Genomic DNA, 17,464 nt, shown 5'->3' on the forward strand with positions numbered 1-17,464 from the left:
CTTTACTACTGGATTATTCTGAGAGAACAATCTGAAATAATGTAAAATCTCAAATAGTCTAAAATAATGTAAAATCTCAAAATAATTTCTTTTTAAAGAAACTTCATCCTTATAATTACCTGACTGCCGGACTATAAGGGCTGCGTGAGCGACGTCTGTAAGGACTCGGTGATACATCCCCAGCACACTCGAAAGAACTGTGCCGATTGTAACTGGGTGACCGACGCCAATAAGGGCTAAGAGGAGACCGTGGGCTTGGAGACTTGCGATTCCGTTGGCTTTGTGAAGCTCTGTGACTACTTGGGCTGTCATCTCGATAAGGGCTGAGTGATGATCGTTGCCGCCTGTAGGCCCTGGGTTCTGTCTTATCCTCCCGGTAGGCTTTAGGCGGTTCCTTGTAAGCAGAAGGAGGCTCTTTGCCTAATTTCGTCCGGTTCCGGTGGCTTTTATTTTCCCGGTCTTTTCGACTGCTACTAGGCGACGCAGCTGAGCCCTTCCTGCGGCCGCTGCTGCCGCCGCCGCCGCCACTCCGGGAGCCCTCTCGGTCCTGGCCACCGCTGTGATAGTGGCGGCTGCGAGACTTAGAGGAAGAAGAGGCCTCGGCTCCCCCCCTGACAACCGCGGCCACCCCCTCCTGCTGTAACGACGCCTTGTCCACCCCCCGCCTGCGGTGTTCCCGGTGCCGCTCCCGAGAGCGACGCCCACTATTGCTGCGGTGTTCCCTATGCGGTCGCCGGATGCTCCGATCCGCCTCACCGCGGTTTGAGCGTCGTTGGTTGCCCCCGCCGCCACCAGAGGACGCCGGACTCCCGCCACCACTCCCTATCCCGGCTGTCCCGCATCCCACCGGTCCCTCCGACTGGGAGCTTACGTCGTCGTATTCTTCGGCCGCCGCCTCCACCAGTGGCCCCAAGCCCGCCCCCGTACCGCGCCGCTCCGAAGCTGCGAGGGCCGCCCCTGAATTACCTCCACATGCACCCCCTGATCTGCCGCGCCGCCGTTTGGCCCGAATCCCCAGTCGCCGCTTGCCTCGCGATCGCTTCCGCTCCCCCCCTTCCCCACAGCAGGAGGAGGCGGCGCCGCCAGTGGCCGCCAGGAACAGTAGAGACTGCGGCGGCAGTGGCGGCTGCAGGAGCGAGGGCTGTAGCAGCGGAAACAGCAGCGAAGGCGCCGGCGGGCCCGCCACAGGTGATGGGGACAACGGGGGGGGTGGTAGCTGCGCCGAAGCGTAGCGCTTCCGCCGCCGGTGATGTAAACGCTTTTTTTCTGCCGCTGGCGATTCGGAGCCACCTGCCCAGGCCCGGTCACTGCTCCCGCCTCCGGACGTCGCCGCCTCTGAGGTACTCGGCATCGGTATCTCTCTCCGGCAAACAAGAATCCGTCAAGGCGCCCAAGAGGTGGAGGTGAAAGAAGCAGTCGCCATTGGCGCCCCTTGCTAGGTTCGGCTCCGTAGGACTAGTCTCTCCTGCCGACAGTTCCTTCTGCTGGGACCGCCAGCTGTCGCTTCCACGATCCCCTAAAACCAGAGGTGATAGCTTCTTCTTCGCCTGACATAAACCGGTCCCATTTTCTGGCTGGGCCCTGAGCTAGGCCTCACTCTCGATACTTATGCTTAAACGATTCGTTAAGGTCGTGTCCGAACGCTTCGTGTCCCACGGCTTTATCTGCTGCCCCCGGCTGGTCGATTCGCTCCGTATCCGGGAAAATGAGGAAGGGATGAGACGGAGCAATTGCCAAATAATCTCCGCCGTCCTTTTACTCGCTTGCAGAGACAAGGGAGACGGCCGGCGCAGCTAGAACAACTGCGCGTGCGCCACTGAGCTGAAGTAAGCAACGAGCCTATCTCTAAGCTGGGGAGTTCGGTTTGTTCCTTTTCCAAACGCAATCAACAAAAACTCGCGAGACTTTCTCTTTCCCCCGCCCCCTCTTTATAATAATCTCGCGAGCCTTCCGGCTTTGGGTGATTATACTGTAGTTGAATATTTCATGTCCGTGGAAGTATGGTAATGTTATATAGGACTGAACAGCCATTCATAAAATGAAACCATACCTTGTTATAAGTTCGAATCTACAGAATTCATTCATTCATTTATTTAACACATTTATATGTCCAACTTCCGAAGGACTTTGGGCGGCTTCCAGCAAATAAAAATAATTTCTAAAGCAGTATTCTAAAACAAAACATTCCAAGCAGTAAAAAAAGATTCTAAAACAATAAAAAAACATTCATTAACAACCCCAATTAAAACACATATACTCAACCTAACATTCCTCATTCAAAGATCCTTCGTCTTCCAGGTGTATTGGTGTAACCTGTGGAAGCCCATGCAGACCACATGGATTATCCACATTTAATTTACAGGGCCAAACGTCTTTTCTTCCATCCAATCGTGTATGATTCTTACACATTGCCTAGAGTCCTAGACTAATCTGTGCAGTTTTCTTGGCAAGATTTTTGGGGGTGGGGGGGAGGAAAAGCCAATTTGGTTAAGATATCAGGCTACAAACCAGTTCATTGTGAACTCCAGGAGTCGGTGAGCGGTAGTCCCGTTTTAGCCATAAAAAAAATATCTCGCAGTCCAGGACATCAGACTCTGGGACAAGCCAGTTATTTTATACCGCAACCAAGAGTTCATAAGTCATACGATCAGCCCCTGTACCATCAGTTCCAAATTCATATGTTATTACTTCATTTTCACCCGTCACCTTCCACCTTAATCTTACTTTGAGGCCTGGACATTCTTGTCCCGAGTATCCTCCTCCAGTATAATAACACACTGCCATCCATTACAATCAGTCCTTCCAGCACAAGGGAACCATTCTTGGGGATTACCTTTTTACCAGTCTATATTACTATTACAAAGGTATTAGTGTTATGTTCATAGCTTGATCCCCACATGATATTCCCATGGGATGTGTCTTTAATGCCTCACATGCATCAAATTCCAGGTCTATTTCCGGTGATGGGCTCAATTTTATTATCCTGGTACTGTTCACATACATTAGCCAGTACCCTGATCTCCTTTTCCAGCATAAACGGTTATATTTATTTCTATGGATGCCTGAGGATTGGAACACAGTGTAAACTGTACAAGTTATATTGCTTTCCTTATTAGATACAGATGCTTCCTGTCTTTCTCCCTTCTGGTGGAATATTAGAGTGTAAGAGTGTTTTAGGTATTTTATTACCAAAGGTTACAGATGTTACACATGATGAACAGTTACCTTCCATTGGTTTTCTGCCAGTTTTCTGCCAGCCCAAATAGCAAGTTCCGCTCCACCCAACTGGCAAGGAGGTTTCACACACCAATATGCATGATGTGATCTCGGAGTCAGGGGATACCCACAAATTCCCAATATTTTAGTCACTTCCTCACATTGCTGATTACATTAGGAAATAGGTGCAAACACTTCCCTCTTTCGTGGTCCTTCCAATTTTCATCTATTAGTCCATTTTCTCCTCTGTGGCAGGGATGAAAGTTAAACTTACTGGAAATTTTCCCCCAAGCTACCATCTTTTCTTGAAAAATCCATTCACATGTTGTAAAGTTTCCAGAACTCCCATATCCATTTAGCTCAGTCCAATCTATTGGTCCTATTGGTACTGCCAATTCTAGCTATCCTGGTTCTTCCCACTTACCCTCATTATGTAGATAATTTTTTCGTTGAATAGCTAATATTCCATTAAAACCTACTAGGAGCATCAGAGCGCCCCATACTCCTCCATTTCTTCTCTCAAGGATTGGAGACATATTCTTCCATGCTCCTAGATACAGCTAGAAGGAAAATAACAGGTTATTGTCTTTTGAATGTCACTTTGAGGGGTCCAGTGGGTGTCACCTTCCACTCCGAGGGAGATTCCATTTTCTTCATTCTGGTATAATGTGTCCACTCCCTTTTGGCAGTGCGGTTGGCAGTTTCTGTTGTTAAAAGTACTTGAAAAGGTCCTTCCCAATTTGGCTGCAGCTTCTCAGACTTCTCAGATGTTTTTATCAAGACCCAATCTCTGACCATCACTGAATGTACTTAATAACTCAGGACTGACATCTGGATCAGGAATCCACTGTTTCTGAAAAATTCCAAAGTCTGGGACAGTACTTGCAAATATTGTATCAGTCGTTTATTTTTACTGGGTAATTGTCCCAATGTTATTCCCACCCGTCTTAGAAGTAACCCAAATAGCATTTCATAAGGTGTGATCCCAATATCTCTTCGAGGTTGTGTCCTAATCCTCAACAGGGCTATAGGTAATCCTTTCATCCAGTTCCTTCCAGTTTCAACATACAGTTTTGTTAAAGCACTTTTAATTTTTTCCATTCATTTTCCCCACTTTTCTACTAGATGGCAGATGCCATGGGCTGTGTAAATCCCATTTAATCCCCAGAGCATCTACAATTCCTTGTATGATATTCCCTGTAAAGTGTTTCCCTTGATCCGAGTCAATTCTCTGAATCAGTCCATATCTGAGTATCAGGTATTCAAGTAATATTTGTGTCACTGTTCTTGCCATTTCATCAACACAAGGAAAAGCCTCCGCCCATTCAGTCAAGTAATCAACTACTGCCAACAAATATTTAAACATTCTTACTGGTGGCATTTCCATAAAATCTATTTGCCCATTTTGAAAAGGATATAATGCTAGTGGCCTCCCCCCCCCCCCATCCCATTGTCTCGATCTGATGTGGCTTTGGTTAGTTCTCTGGCACACCACACATTTTTAGTTACTTGCAGAGCTGCTGTATATACCTTAACTCCCACATAATGTTTCAAAATTTCATCTAACCCCTGAGTTCCCCAATGATTCCCCTCATGTAATTTATTAAGTCATAATTCATAACCTGTCTACAATCAGGTAGTCACCATTTTCCCTCCTTATCTTCTTCAGCCACTATTTTCTTCAGCTTTTCCTTTTCTTGTTCTGAAAAGATAGGAGTTTCTTTGATTTCTTCCACATGAGGAATGATCATTCTAATTTTCAAAATTTCCTCACTCTCCCCTGCCTGTTGTGCTTCCTGATCTGCCAGTCTATTACCTATTTTCTCTGTTTCTTCATCCTTTTGATGTGCCTTAATGTGTACCACTGCTACCCTCTTTGGCAAAAGCAAGGCTCTCAGCCCCTTTTCCACCACTTTGAGATGTATCAAATCCCTCCCTTGACTGGTTATAAAGCCCCTTTCCTTCCATATTTTTCCAAACACATATTTTGAGTCTGTGTAAATGGTCATATACTTTCCCTCCCAAAATTCCAAGGCTTGTTTTAAAGGTATAGTTCAAAGGCCTGGGCAGGCCAGTGATTTGGTAATCACCCACTATCTACCAAGGCCCAAGTACCCTCTTGTATGATGGCATAGCCATTATGATGCTTCCCTTTGATGATCCATCGATATACAACCTTTTCCCCCCTCAATCAGAGATTCCTCCTGAAGATCCGGCCTAATCATGGTTTGCAATTCTACTTCAGTGCACCAATGTTCTATCTCTTTCTCATCATGTATCTCTCCTCTCAAAAACTGTGCTGGATTCAAAGCCATGTTAGTAATTACCAAATCTGGATGATCCAACAACATACCCTCATATTTCAACAGCCTATCATCCGTGAGCCATCACCCTGCCTTTTGTTTTAATAGTGTTCTGACCTGATTCAGACTGCTCACTAGGAGAGCCCCTTCCATCGTGATCTTTCTGCTTTTCTTTACTAGACCCACAATTGCTGCAATAGCCTGAATGCAAACCAGCCGCCTCTGGCGACCTGATCCAAATTTTCAGACAAATAAGCCACTGGTTTCTTTTGCCCACACCATTTTTATGTCAGTATTCCCAAGGCTACTCCCTGATCCACAATGATAACTAGTGAAAATGTTTCTTAGGATTGCACAAATTCAATACCGGAGCCTTAATCAACAGCTCCTTTAACTTCTGATTATCCTGATCCAATTCTAATTGCTACTATATCCCTCAAGGCTTTTTTCCAGTCAGTTGTTCGTACAGGGGCTGGGTCAGCTTGGCATATTTCCCAATCCAAAATCTACAATAACCTATTAATCCCAAAAATCTCCAAAGTTCCTTCTGAGTTTATGGTCATGGCTGTTTCACAATGCCCTCTATTCTTTCTTCACTGATTTTCCTGGATCCTTTACTTATTAAATGTTTCAAATACTTCACTTTCTTTGCCACAAACTTCAGTTTTCCTTTGTATAGGCTAGCACCGGTGGCGATGCTAGGTATGCACACACCACCAGCGTTACCTCGGACTTATACCTGCCCTGCCCCACTGTGAGCGTTGCCTTCTCCCACCGTTTGCCCCTTGCTCGCCTCTCGCACCGGCTCCCACCACCACCTGTGCTGCCGCCATTTGCCCAAAGAGCAAGAAGTGAGCGCGGCAAGCGGGTGGTAGTGGGGCAAACAGTGGCTAGCAGGGCAAGTAGGCACTTACTTGTTTGCCCATTTCTGGGCATGCGCAGAAGTGAAAACCCCCCGGAAATCATGCTCTCTTGTGCGTGCATGTGCACAAGCAAGGGAGGGGAAGCAGGGCAATGCTCCTGCCTGTTCCGGTAGAGCACTACTTTTGGTAGCCTGCTCCTGCTCTCAACCTTTCCTGGGCTAAGAAATTCAACAATTTGATCATCATCTTTTCAACTTCCAACTTCTTTTCTCTGAAACCAACAAATCATCCATGTATTGAATCAGTTTGGTCTTGGGATTCACCCGCAATTGCTCTAATGTTTGTTCTAAAACTTGGCCAAACAAATTTGGTGACTCAGTGAACCTTTGGGGCAAAACCATCCATTGATACTGTTGCTTCAAACCCATTGAATGGGTTTTAAAGGTTGCGAATCTTTGTTAAGTGGGTAAGAGGCATCTTTCAATTCCACAACACTAAACCATTTATGCTCCACAGGTATTTTCCCCAGAATTGTGTAGGGATTTGGAACCACTGGATGTCGAGTTTCCACAATCCTATTCAACAATCTCAGATCCTGCACCATCCTGTAAGTTCCATCCGGCTTCTTTACAGGTACTAAAGGAGTATTATAGGGAGACATCATGGTTCAAGGAGTCCATCCAGCACTAGTTGATCTATTACTGGAGCCCTTTCCTCCCTTTTAAATAAATGTCATACTGTTTCTGTTTTACCACCTCAACCCCTTATGTCAATCTGATTTGTATGGGATTTATTTCCAATCCTCCCTAATTCTCTGGTTGGATCCACCGCTGTAGGTCACTCTTTTTCTCATTTTCTTCTGTCAAAATAAAAACTTTCTTGGATAGTTTAAATGTAATGGTAAGTCCAAAGGCTGACAACAAATCTTGCCCTATTATGTTGATTCCAGCCTCTGGAATGTACAACCTAGCGAGGGAAATCACCATCATTCCCTTGTATTCTGTCGGTATAGGCTTCAACTTTTTATCTTTAAATTCATCTCCATTCACCTCACTCACCCTTGGAGACTCCTAATCAAATTCATAGCCAATTGATATGGTGCATACAGATGTCCGAGATATCCCTGTGTCCACCAGGAATATTAATTCCTGTGTTCCCACCTTCAAATTTATCAAGGATTCCTAGTGGGAGGTAGAAATTAAGGAACCACTGACACACACACACACCCATAGATATCTTTGTTTTCCTCCATCCTATTGATCTTTTTTAAATTGATTTTTATAATATAAAACACACATATAACATGTGCTCAGTGATTGTGCCCACCACCAATCAATCATACCCCACCACCAGTTGGGGGTATTTCTTGTATAAATCGTTTAAACCCAAGAGTGAAATATTTCTTTACATATTATAGAGTGATTCCAACTTGTTTCTTATAGCTTGGTCTCGGATCCTATTCGCCATATATCATCTTACCTTGTCCCATCGCCCCATCAGCTGTTGCAAATCAGTTTCATTAATCGAATTCATCCTTTTATCCATAATCTCGAATTGAATGTGGTCCACCATATGTGGTCCACCAATTTTGCATTGTCCATTTTGTCGCATCTTTCCACCCCAAGACTATTACCGCCTGAGCGCTTTCTATCGCTGCTTGTTTTATTTCTCTGTATTCTCCCATCTCACTACTTTTTACTAATACAGTAGTACCTCTAGATACGAGCTGCTCTACATGCGAGTATTTCAAGATACGAGCCACGAGGGGAGAGACATTTCTGTTCTAGTTCCGAGCTCAAATTCGGGATACGAGCCGAGCGTCCACTAGGTGGCGCAAGAATCCTTGCTTTCGGTTATCTCGGAGGGGAAAAACAACTTGTTCCAGATACGAGTTGCCTCGAGATACAAGCTCCCTTATGGAACGAATTATGCTCGTATCTAGGGGTACTACTGTACTGCCATTTCCTTAGTAATCGTCCATCTTATATTTAATATCCTATTAATATCCTCTTGCACTTTTTGCCACAGGTTCTGCACCATTGGGCATTCCCAGAGCATATGCATAAACACACCTTTATCTTGTCAACCATGCCAACAGATACCTTTAACGTTCTGCTGAAAGTGTGCAAGTTGAACGGGTGTGTAATACTACTTATGTAATATTTTCCTTCTCGTTTCTCTAACTCTTGTATTCTTGATTTTCCTTATATTCTCTACTGTATTGTCCATCTCTGGTATCTCATTTTGCCACCATTTAGTCAATCCTTGGATCACATCCCCGCCTGACTTCACTAACATCTTATATATATTGCTTGCTTGCGTCTTTGTACCCTCAGTTTTTTTCTCTTATTATTTTCTCTAGCTCTATCTCTTCCCTAAATAGTGCTTCTTTATTCTCCCTTTCATTCAGATATTTACATATTGCATTTATTTGTAGCCATCTTCCCTTACCCAGCCACCATTCTATACCATTTCTATTTGGCCTCCCATCCTTCTCATATAACTGTTCTATCTTAGTTATCCCTCTTGCCTTCAACTCTCCTATACCCCTATTTAAATTTATTTCATTATCTTTATTTATTACATAAATTGATGACAGTTTTGATTTATATAATCCTACTTTCCCCTGCCATTTTTTCCAAATTTCCATAGTCCCTTTCATGGGACCTATTAGTTTATTTAAGTCACTCCTATTCCACTTTATAAAGGTTAATTCTCTATTCTTCATCCCGTTTATCTGTTTTTCCAGTTTCACCCATTTATTCTCGAATAATTGCAGCTCCATTAATCTTTCAATTTGAAATGCTTCCCTATACAGCTCCAAACAAGGAATTCCCCATCCACCCTCTTTTTCGTTCGCTATTAACCACTTTTTTCTTATTCTTGGTCTTTTATCTTCTTCAACCCAGTAATTAAGTTTTTTATCCCACTCTCTAAACTTGGATGCTGATAGCCCCCCTGGCAGTACCTGAAACAGATACATCATTTTGGGAATTATCATCATTTTCAAGGCTCTTATTTTAGAAATTCTCCTTAGCTTTTTCTCTTTCTAGCTCTTCATCTGTTTCAACATTTTCCTCCATATTAATCGATAATTCACCTCAATTTTGCTGATTTCTCAATAACCAAATTCCCAGATATTTAATTTTCTTTAGTCCTGTTCTGTCTGGGTTCCCCCAGACCTCAACACCAACTGGAAAAAACAGCCAGGCACTCTGGTAAAAGCAAAAGTACTTTATAGCTGGAAAAAATAAACACAGAGGAAAACCTGTTCTTCCCAACAGACAGGCTATAATACTTTACAGCAGAGTCCTGATGTCCAGACAATACAGCAAGCTTCTTGCTGGCACACCCACCCCAAGGTTTCAGTAGTCAAAGGCACAAACCAGGATTCCAAGATGCCAAAGTTCACAGCCAGGTCCCAAGACTCTCAAAGATAAAACTCCACAAGCCAGGAAGGGTGGGTCTGCCTTTTAGCCTTTCCAAAGAGCACCACACCCAAACCCAGCTGTTGCCTCTTTAATGCTGAAAGTACCTAGCCAATTGGTCCCTTCGCTGTGTAGCTCTTCTCTGTCGCAGATCAATTATGACTTGTGCATTTTCCTCTAAGGAATCCAGGCTGCTTGCTGGGGAGAGCTCCCTCTGGGGGGACCTGGCTGTCCTCCCTCTTCTTCAGCCTGAGATTCCTCCTCCTCGTCTGCCTGCACCTCCTGTTCCTCATCCTCTCCCTCTGAGCTGGAAACCGACAGAAGATCAGCCGTTCCCTGAGGGGCCTCAGACGGAACCACAACAAGTCCTAGCTTCAACCCTGATTCTTTCCTAATTTCTATCTGCTCTCTCGGACCTGTATTTAAACACATAATCTCTGATTTTTCCATATTGACCAACAATCCTGATTCCTGTTTAAACGTTTGTAGAATATTTCTTATACCTTCAATCATCTCCATCGGGGTCTGGGTCAATATAATTGCATCATCTGCAAATAGGTTTAATTTCATTTCTATTTCCCCTATTTTGTATCCTGCCCAAGTGTTATCTTGTCTTATCTTATTAGCTAATGTCTCTATTGCTATTACAAATAACATTGGAGATAAAGGACATCCCTGCTTGGTGCCATTTAGTATTTTAATTTTCTGCATTCTTTGTCCATTCACCCTTATACAGGTAGTCCCTGACTTACAATGTCGATCCATTCCTACAGGGCGTTGTAAGCCAAATTTCCATGTAAGTTGGAATTTTGCTCTAACGCCCGAGGGGGAGGAGGGGCCGAGCCTCCCACCCTTTCCACAAATTCTTCACCCCCCACTACTGACCGGGCTGCATTGCTGCAGCCTCCGAGGCCGTCCACCGTGGAGACCCCCTCTCCCGAACAGCGGCGGCAGCAGCTTTGAGTGAGCAACAGAGAATTCAGCATTCCTCTGAAATTAGCCAAGGTGCTTCCCGGCGCTGCAGTTGGGCGGTGTGGGCAGAGCCTCACACACACTCGCTTGGTAAGCCCCACCACCCAAGGGGGAGGAGAGGGCTGAGCCCCCCACCCTTCCCACAAATTCTTCATGCACACACACCGCTACTGACCAGGCTGCTTTGCTTTGGACCCCTCACCCAAACAGAGGCGGTGGAAGCAGCAGCAGCTTTGAGGGAGCAACAGGCAGTCTTTCCTGGCGCTGCCTTGCACACATTCGCTTGGGAGGCCTTGCTGTCCCTGGGACGCCAAAACGTGGGGTGTGAGGGGGAGTAAATAGTGTGACAGCTTGCTGTCTCCCCACACACACCATGGGAAGCTTGCCAGAGGGCATGGGGGAGCCATTGCATGGTACGGCGCTGACTTGCGAGGCCTGCTTTGAGGGGAGGGGAACAGGATAGAGAGGTAATAAAAGCGTGGAGCTGCTCTGCCGGGAGATGTCGTAACGATGAAACATCGTACGTCGGGGATGATGTAACCCGGGGGCTACCTGTATACACTTCATTCTCTTTACCATATCTAACCTCTCCACTAGAGTCTCTCAGTGCTAATATACATGATTTTTCTTCCCTCTTCTTCAAATATCTTGCCATTTGCTGCATTGATTTTGTCCCAGCTCAATGTTTTTTTTGCATCGTCATTCTCATCTTGTTCCATTGGATCTCATCGTACACCATCAGTTGTTTCCTTTTTAATTTCAATAAACTATTCCAATCCCTACTCTTAGTTAATCTTAGCTGCTCTTGTATCAAATCTATTTCCCTTATCTTCATTTCCCTTTCTCTACCCCACATCTTTCTAATATCTTCTCCATCATCCTATTGATCTGTTCAACTCTTCTCAACTGAGGACAATCCCTCTTAAAATATCCATTATTTCCACAATGAAAACAAGTTCCAAATTCCATTCCAGGGATCATTTCTCCTTGTCCACTTCCAAATTCCCATCCTCTACCTTGGCCTCTGCCTCTGCCCCTGCCTCGGGGAACAAAACCTCCTCTTCCTCTTCCACTAACCTTCGAAATCTTCTGCATTGCCTATTTCACTGTCTGAATCATCATCTGCCCTGTCTTTTCTACAGTACATTCAAACATCTTTGTACTCTTCTTCACCCTCTTATCCTCCCTATTTATATCACTTTCTGTGCTTCCTTCAACAATTCATCCAACGTCTTATCTGCCCAATTCTCCATTTTCTGCAACTTTCCCCCTATATCTGGCCAAGATTTTGTCACAAACAACATTCACCTATTGTACATTCATCTGAGCTTCTGGATCTACCCCCACATATTTCCTCAGGCCACCTTTCAGGCCCTGGAAAAAGGTTGCTGGTGGTTCCTCCCTTTCCTGACTCAAATTCAAAGCCTTGCTCATGTTTTCTGTTTGAGGAATTGCTTCTTTCATTCCTGTTATTACGTTCCTCGTGTGTCTCATGACTCCTCTATGTTGTTCATTGTTATTGCCCCAATCTGGTCTATATAAGGGATAAATCTGATCCCTGGGGACCCCCTGGGGATTAATCCTTCCCCCCAACTTGATGGCTGCTACTCTGATCAGGTTTCTTTCTTCATGACTGAAAAACATGGTCATTATGCTTGACAATTCATCCCATGTATAAATGTATGGTCCCAACAACAAATCAAATTGTTCTGCCATTCCTAAGAGCTCATCGATAAAGTCCTTCATTTCTCTCTTAAAGTTCCTCACCTCTGAAGATTTCAAGGGGTCCTGTACATAGTTAATTCTTGGTATCCCATTTCCATCCACTCTGTTTGGCATCTTCCTTTAGGGGAAATTTCATCATGAGTCATCAGAGTTATAGCATCTCTCGTGTGCCCCACCCTTCTCTTCAGGAGTAAAAAATCTCCTTGTATTTTCTTCAGTGTAGTTTTCCTCCTTTGTCTAAATGTAGTTGATAGTTAAGGAGTCCATTTAGGTGTCTCCATCTACCCTTCCTCTGGAATTTGTATTAAGGTGAATGGGATATTCTCCATTTGTGGTGTCAAAATTGGCATTTTAGGACTCCATGGCTCTTCCAGAGTCAGGGGAGGAAAAGGAGGAGGGGGTAGTGTCTGTCTTGGAGTCGAGGGGAAGTCATAGGTATCATTATGGAAGTTCCTGTCGGCATGTCTGGATATAGTTGGCCTGGGGCAGTGATCTGTGCCAGGTGTGGCACAGGTGCTACTTGTGACTCACGGGTTTAGGACATTTTGCCTCCACCAGTTGGATGAAGCTCTTTCCTCCGCAGCAGCTGATAGGCCGCTGCATTCTCTCCCTCACCAAAGGCCCTTAGCTCATCACCCCAGCCTTTTTGTCACAAAAATCCACATTCAACCACAGCCTTTTGGCCACATGGGACACTTTGCCACCATGCAATCAGAACAGTTCTAACAAAATGCTACTTTTGGAAGGAAAGAATGGGACAGTTTGCTCTTTCATACACACACACACCATTTGAATGATAGAGATGGAAGGGACTTCAGTGGCCATCTAGTCTGACCCCCCTTCTCATTCAGGAGACTTACAGAATGATAGAGAGGGAAGGGACCTCAGTGACCATCTAGTCTGACTTGCTGCAGCACGCTCGGAAGTCGCCGGCAGTAGAAGGAAAGGGAGCCACAGCCGCCCCTGCCTCCCCACAGAGCCTCCGGCCCCTCACGCCCCTAGCCTCTTGGCACTGCCCCCCGCCCGATCTGCCCCTCTCCTCCTCCTCCTCCTCCTGCCTTGGGGTGCGACTTCTCCCACGGCGGTGGCCGCAGCTTCTCCTCGTTCTCATCCGCGCTTCCAGCCAGGGGGCTGTGAGAGAGGGTTTTCTCCACGTGCTTCAGGAATGACCGCCCTGCCCGTCTCGCAGCCCCCTCACTGGGAGCGCTTTCGTCCCGGACTTTCAGCAAGGGGGCTGCAGTAGAGGCAGGGTAGGCGTTCCCGAAGCGCTCGGAGAAAGCGCTCTCTCACAGCCTCCTCACTGACAGAAAGAGAGGGAGAGAGAAAGTGAGAAAGAGAGAGAGAGAGAGATAAAGGGGGGAGAGGGAGATAGCAAGAGAGATAACAAGAGAAAGAAAGCAAGAGAGATAGAAGAAAGTGAGAGAGAAAGAAAGCAATAGAGAGAGAGAGAAAGAAAACAAGAGAGAGAGAGAAAAAGAGAGAGAGAGCAAGAGGGGGAGAGAGAAAGAGAGAGAAATGACTCTTGATTTAAAGCATATGGTAAAAAGCACCCAAATAATAACAGAGGAAAAAAAACCCAGCCGTTTGTGTGTGTGTGAACTCTTGAACCATTTCCAATAGCCCTCACCTGTTATTGGAAATTATTTTTTATTATTATTATTTATAGGATTTGTATGCCGCCCCTCTTTGCAGATTCCGGGCGGCTAACAACAACATGTAACAATCCAATTTAATAAAACAACTAAAAACCCTTACTATAAAAACCAAACATACACACAAACATACCATACATAACTTGTAATGGCCTAGGGGAAGGAATATCCTAACTCCCCCATGCCTGGCGACAAAGGTGGGTCTTGAGTAATTTGCAAAAGACAAGGAGGGTGGGGGCCGTTCTAATCTCTGGGGGGAGTTGATTCCAGAGGGCCGGGGGCGCCACAGAGAAGGCTCTTTCCCTGGGGCCCGCCAAACGACATTGTAAAGCTGGGTATCATCAGCATACTGATGATACCTCACCCCATGCCCTTGGATGATCTCACCCAGCGGTTTCATGTAGATGTTAAATAGCAGGGGGGAGAGGACCGACCCCTGAGGCACCCCACAAGGGAGAGACCTCGGGGTCGACATCTGACCCCCACTAACACCGACTGCAACGGACCAGAAAGGTAGAAGGAGAACCACTGAAGAACAGTGCCTCCTACTCCCAACCCCTCCAGCAGGCGCAGAAGGATACAATGGTCGATGGTATCGAAAGCCGCTGAGAGGTCAAGGAGCACCAGGACAGAGGATAAACGCGACCAAAGCAGTTTCCGTGCTGTAACCGGGCCTGAAACCCGACTGCTGGGGACCTAGATAATCGGCTTCTTCCAAGGACCGCTGGAGCTGGAGCGCCACCACCTTCTCAACAACCTTCCCCATAAAGGGAAGGTTGGAGACTAGACGATAGTTATTAAGTACAGCTGGGTCCAGGGAAGGCTTCTTGAGGAGGGGGCGTACAAGCGCCTCCTTATAGGGTGCTGGAAAGGACCCCCTCCCCAAGGAAGCGTTGACAATCTCCTGGACACAGCTCCGTGTTACCTCCTTGCTGGCCAAAACCAGCCAGGAGGGACACGGATACAGTAAGCAGGTGGCGGAACTCACAGCTTCAATGGCCTTGTCCACTTCATCAGGTGTCACCAGATCAAACTCTTCCCAGACAGGTGGACAAGTACATGCCCCAGTCACCTCGACTGACTCATTGTCAGTTGACTCTGCTTTCCAATCCGAGTCGAGGTCCGCCCGGATCCGAGCGATTTTATCAGCGAAAAATGAGTTAAAGTCCTCAGCACGGTACGCACATCTTGCCACCTTGAGCACCACTTTGTAAGTCTTAATATGAGCTCTTACAAGTGTTCGATCAGATTCAGACTTACTCTTCCTCCATTGCTTCTCTAGACGTCTCTTCTGGCGTTTCAACTCCCGGAGCTCCTCGTTGAACCATGGTGCTCTACGGGGTCTAGTGCCACGGAGAGGTCGCAACGGCACAATCCGGTCGAGAGCCTCCGCTGCAGCCTTGTTCCAGGCCTCAGCAAGAGACTCTGCTGAACTGTGGATGAATGTATCTGGAATAACCTCAAGCGCCCTCTGAAAGCCTTCTGGGTCCATCAGGCGTCTGGGGCGGAACTTCTTAATCGGTTCCTCCTCCCTGTGGGGAAGGATTGGAGCCAGGAAGTTAAGCCACAATAGAAAATGATCTGACCATGACAAAGGCAGCACTTCTAAGCCCCTTAGTCTCAGATCATTACTCAATTGCTCAGAGAGGAATACCATGTCGGGTGCGTGCCCCTCCTCATGAGTCAGACCCTGCACTACTTGAGTCAGGTCCATGGCTGTCATGGTGGCCACGAACTCCTGTGCTAGCCCAGAGGTTTCACCGAGCGATGGCAGGTTAAGGTCCCCCAAGACCATAAGCCTGGGGAACCCCACTGCCAGCCCGGCTACCTCCTCCAGCAGCATAGGCAGGGCTGTTGACACGCAGCTGGGAGGCAGGTACATGAGTAACAAGCCCACCTGAACCCCTAAGTCCAACTTCACCAGGAGGGACTCGCAACCCGCGATCTCTGGAGCAATGAGTCTACGCAGGCACAGGCTCTCCCTGGCTATAATAGCCAGTTCTCCCCCCCCTTCCCTGAGGTCGAGTTTGATGCCATATCCGAAACCCGGCTGGGCAGATTTCAGAGAGAGGAACTCCTCCCTCCGGGCCCAGCCAGGTTTCGGTCACACAAGCCAGGTCAGCCTCCTCATCCAGGATCAAATTCCGGATGAGGAGAGCTTTATTTACCACCGACCTGGCATTTAGTAGCAACAGCTTGAGCCCAGGGCCAGAATTACACTCATCACCAGTGCCTTGAGTTAAGCTCATCGAGCCGGAAGAAGGGATCGCTACTAAGCAGCGATCCCTCCTTCCCCTGGAACGGCTAGCTCCGTGGCTTCCGCCATACCTGCCTCTCCCCAGCAAAACCGGGATATTTTGACCCTCTGTCACCCCAGAGATAAGTGTCCCCCCACCTCCTGCCTTTCCAGCATCAGGTGTGCCTGAAATTTCATTCATATCATATTCATTCATTTCATACATATTATAATCCCACCCACCCACCCCATTCCATCTGTCATCCCCCCTCCCATTCATTTCCATTCACAATATCCCATTCATTCCAATAATTACTATCATAATCCCATTCATTCATACCATAAATACATTAATCCCTAAAAATAGTTAAAAAGTTAAAAATATATAATACATATAAGAGAAATATAAAAATATAAAAATAGATGTAATTGATTTGCTAATAGTTCTTAAAAAGGAGAGCATAAAACAACAGCAGCAGCAAGAGGGTGCCAAACTCCAAGCTTAGTAAATTTAGTAAGCTAGTTCATTCTCAAAGTTATACAAGTTCTAAGAAGTTAAATATATACTGTATATTGGTTAAGTTCAAAATGTCCAATGCCAATGTCTAGATTTTAAAGTGCAATAATAGAATGGTCTTCTTAATGCTGCCCACTGCCATTGACTAGCACTCTGAGGATATATCTCTTTACTTGTTTGGGATTATTATCATATCATAACATATTATTTACACCCGCCCCAAATATTCATCAATTAACCCCCCCAATAATTTAATTAAGATATAGATATAGAATTAAATTAATTAAGATATAGAATTAAAATATGGTATTAAAATACAAATTAATACAAATTAATTATCATTTACTCTAAAACTAGTACTAGTTGCCAAATTATTAAATATTTTTTAAAAAAACCAAAATACAGGGAAAAAATCAGTTTAAATCAATTAGTTAGCAGTTCTTAGGTCATCAACAGCTAGGTGGCTCCAGACTCTGAATCAATTAAGTTCTGGAAAAGTCCAGCATAAATGTCCAAGTCTTTAAATAATGAGTCCCTGGGGAAAAAAAGGAT

At 45.7% G+C, this 17,464-nt stretch overlaps 1 protein-coding gene and 1 long non-coding RNA gene across 5 annotated transcripts in view; one reads left to right on the forward strand and one right to left on the reverse strand.

The window, feature by feature from the left end:
• CDK13 (cyclin dependent kinase 13) overlaps nucleotides 1–2,054 on the reverse strand; it is a 220,760-nt gene extending 218,706 nt beyond the window's left edge. For all 3 annotated transcript variants that reach the window (XM_070727748.1, XM_070727747.1, XM_070727746.1), the window contains exon 1: nucleotides 120–2,054. In XM_070727748.1, the coding sequence (XP_070583849.1) occupies nucleotides 120–1,351 (1,232 nt within the window). In that variant the 5' untranslated portion in view covers nucleotides 1,352–2,054. The remainder of the gene's footprint in view (nucleotides 1–119) is intronic.
• LOC139153603 (uncharacterized) overlaps nucleotides 792–17,464 on the forward strand; it is a 28,201-nt gene continuing 11,528 nt past the window's right edge. The window contains exon 1 of one of the 2 annotated variants that reach the window (XR_011556855.1): nucleotides 792–1,826. This is a non-coding gene — a long non-coding RNA (uncharacterized lncRNA). The remainder of the gene's footprint in view (nucleotides 1,827–17,464) is intronic. The other variant, XR_011556856.1, reaches the window with a different exon arrangement.

The sequence above is a fragment of the Erythrolamprus reginae genome, chromosome Z (genome assembly GCF_031021105.1).
Source record: "Erythrolamprus reginae isolate rEryReg1 chromosome Z, rEryReg1.hap1, whole genome shotgun sequence".
NCBI lineage: Eukaryota > Metazoa > Chordata > Lepidosauria > Squamata > Dipsadidae > Erythrolamprus > Erythrolamprus reginae.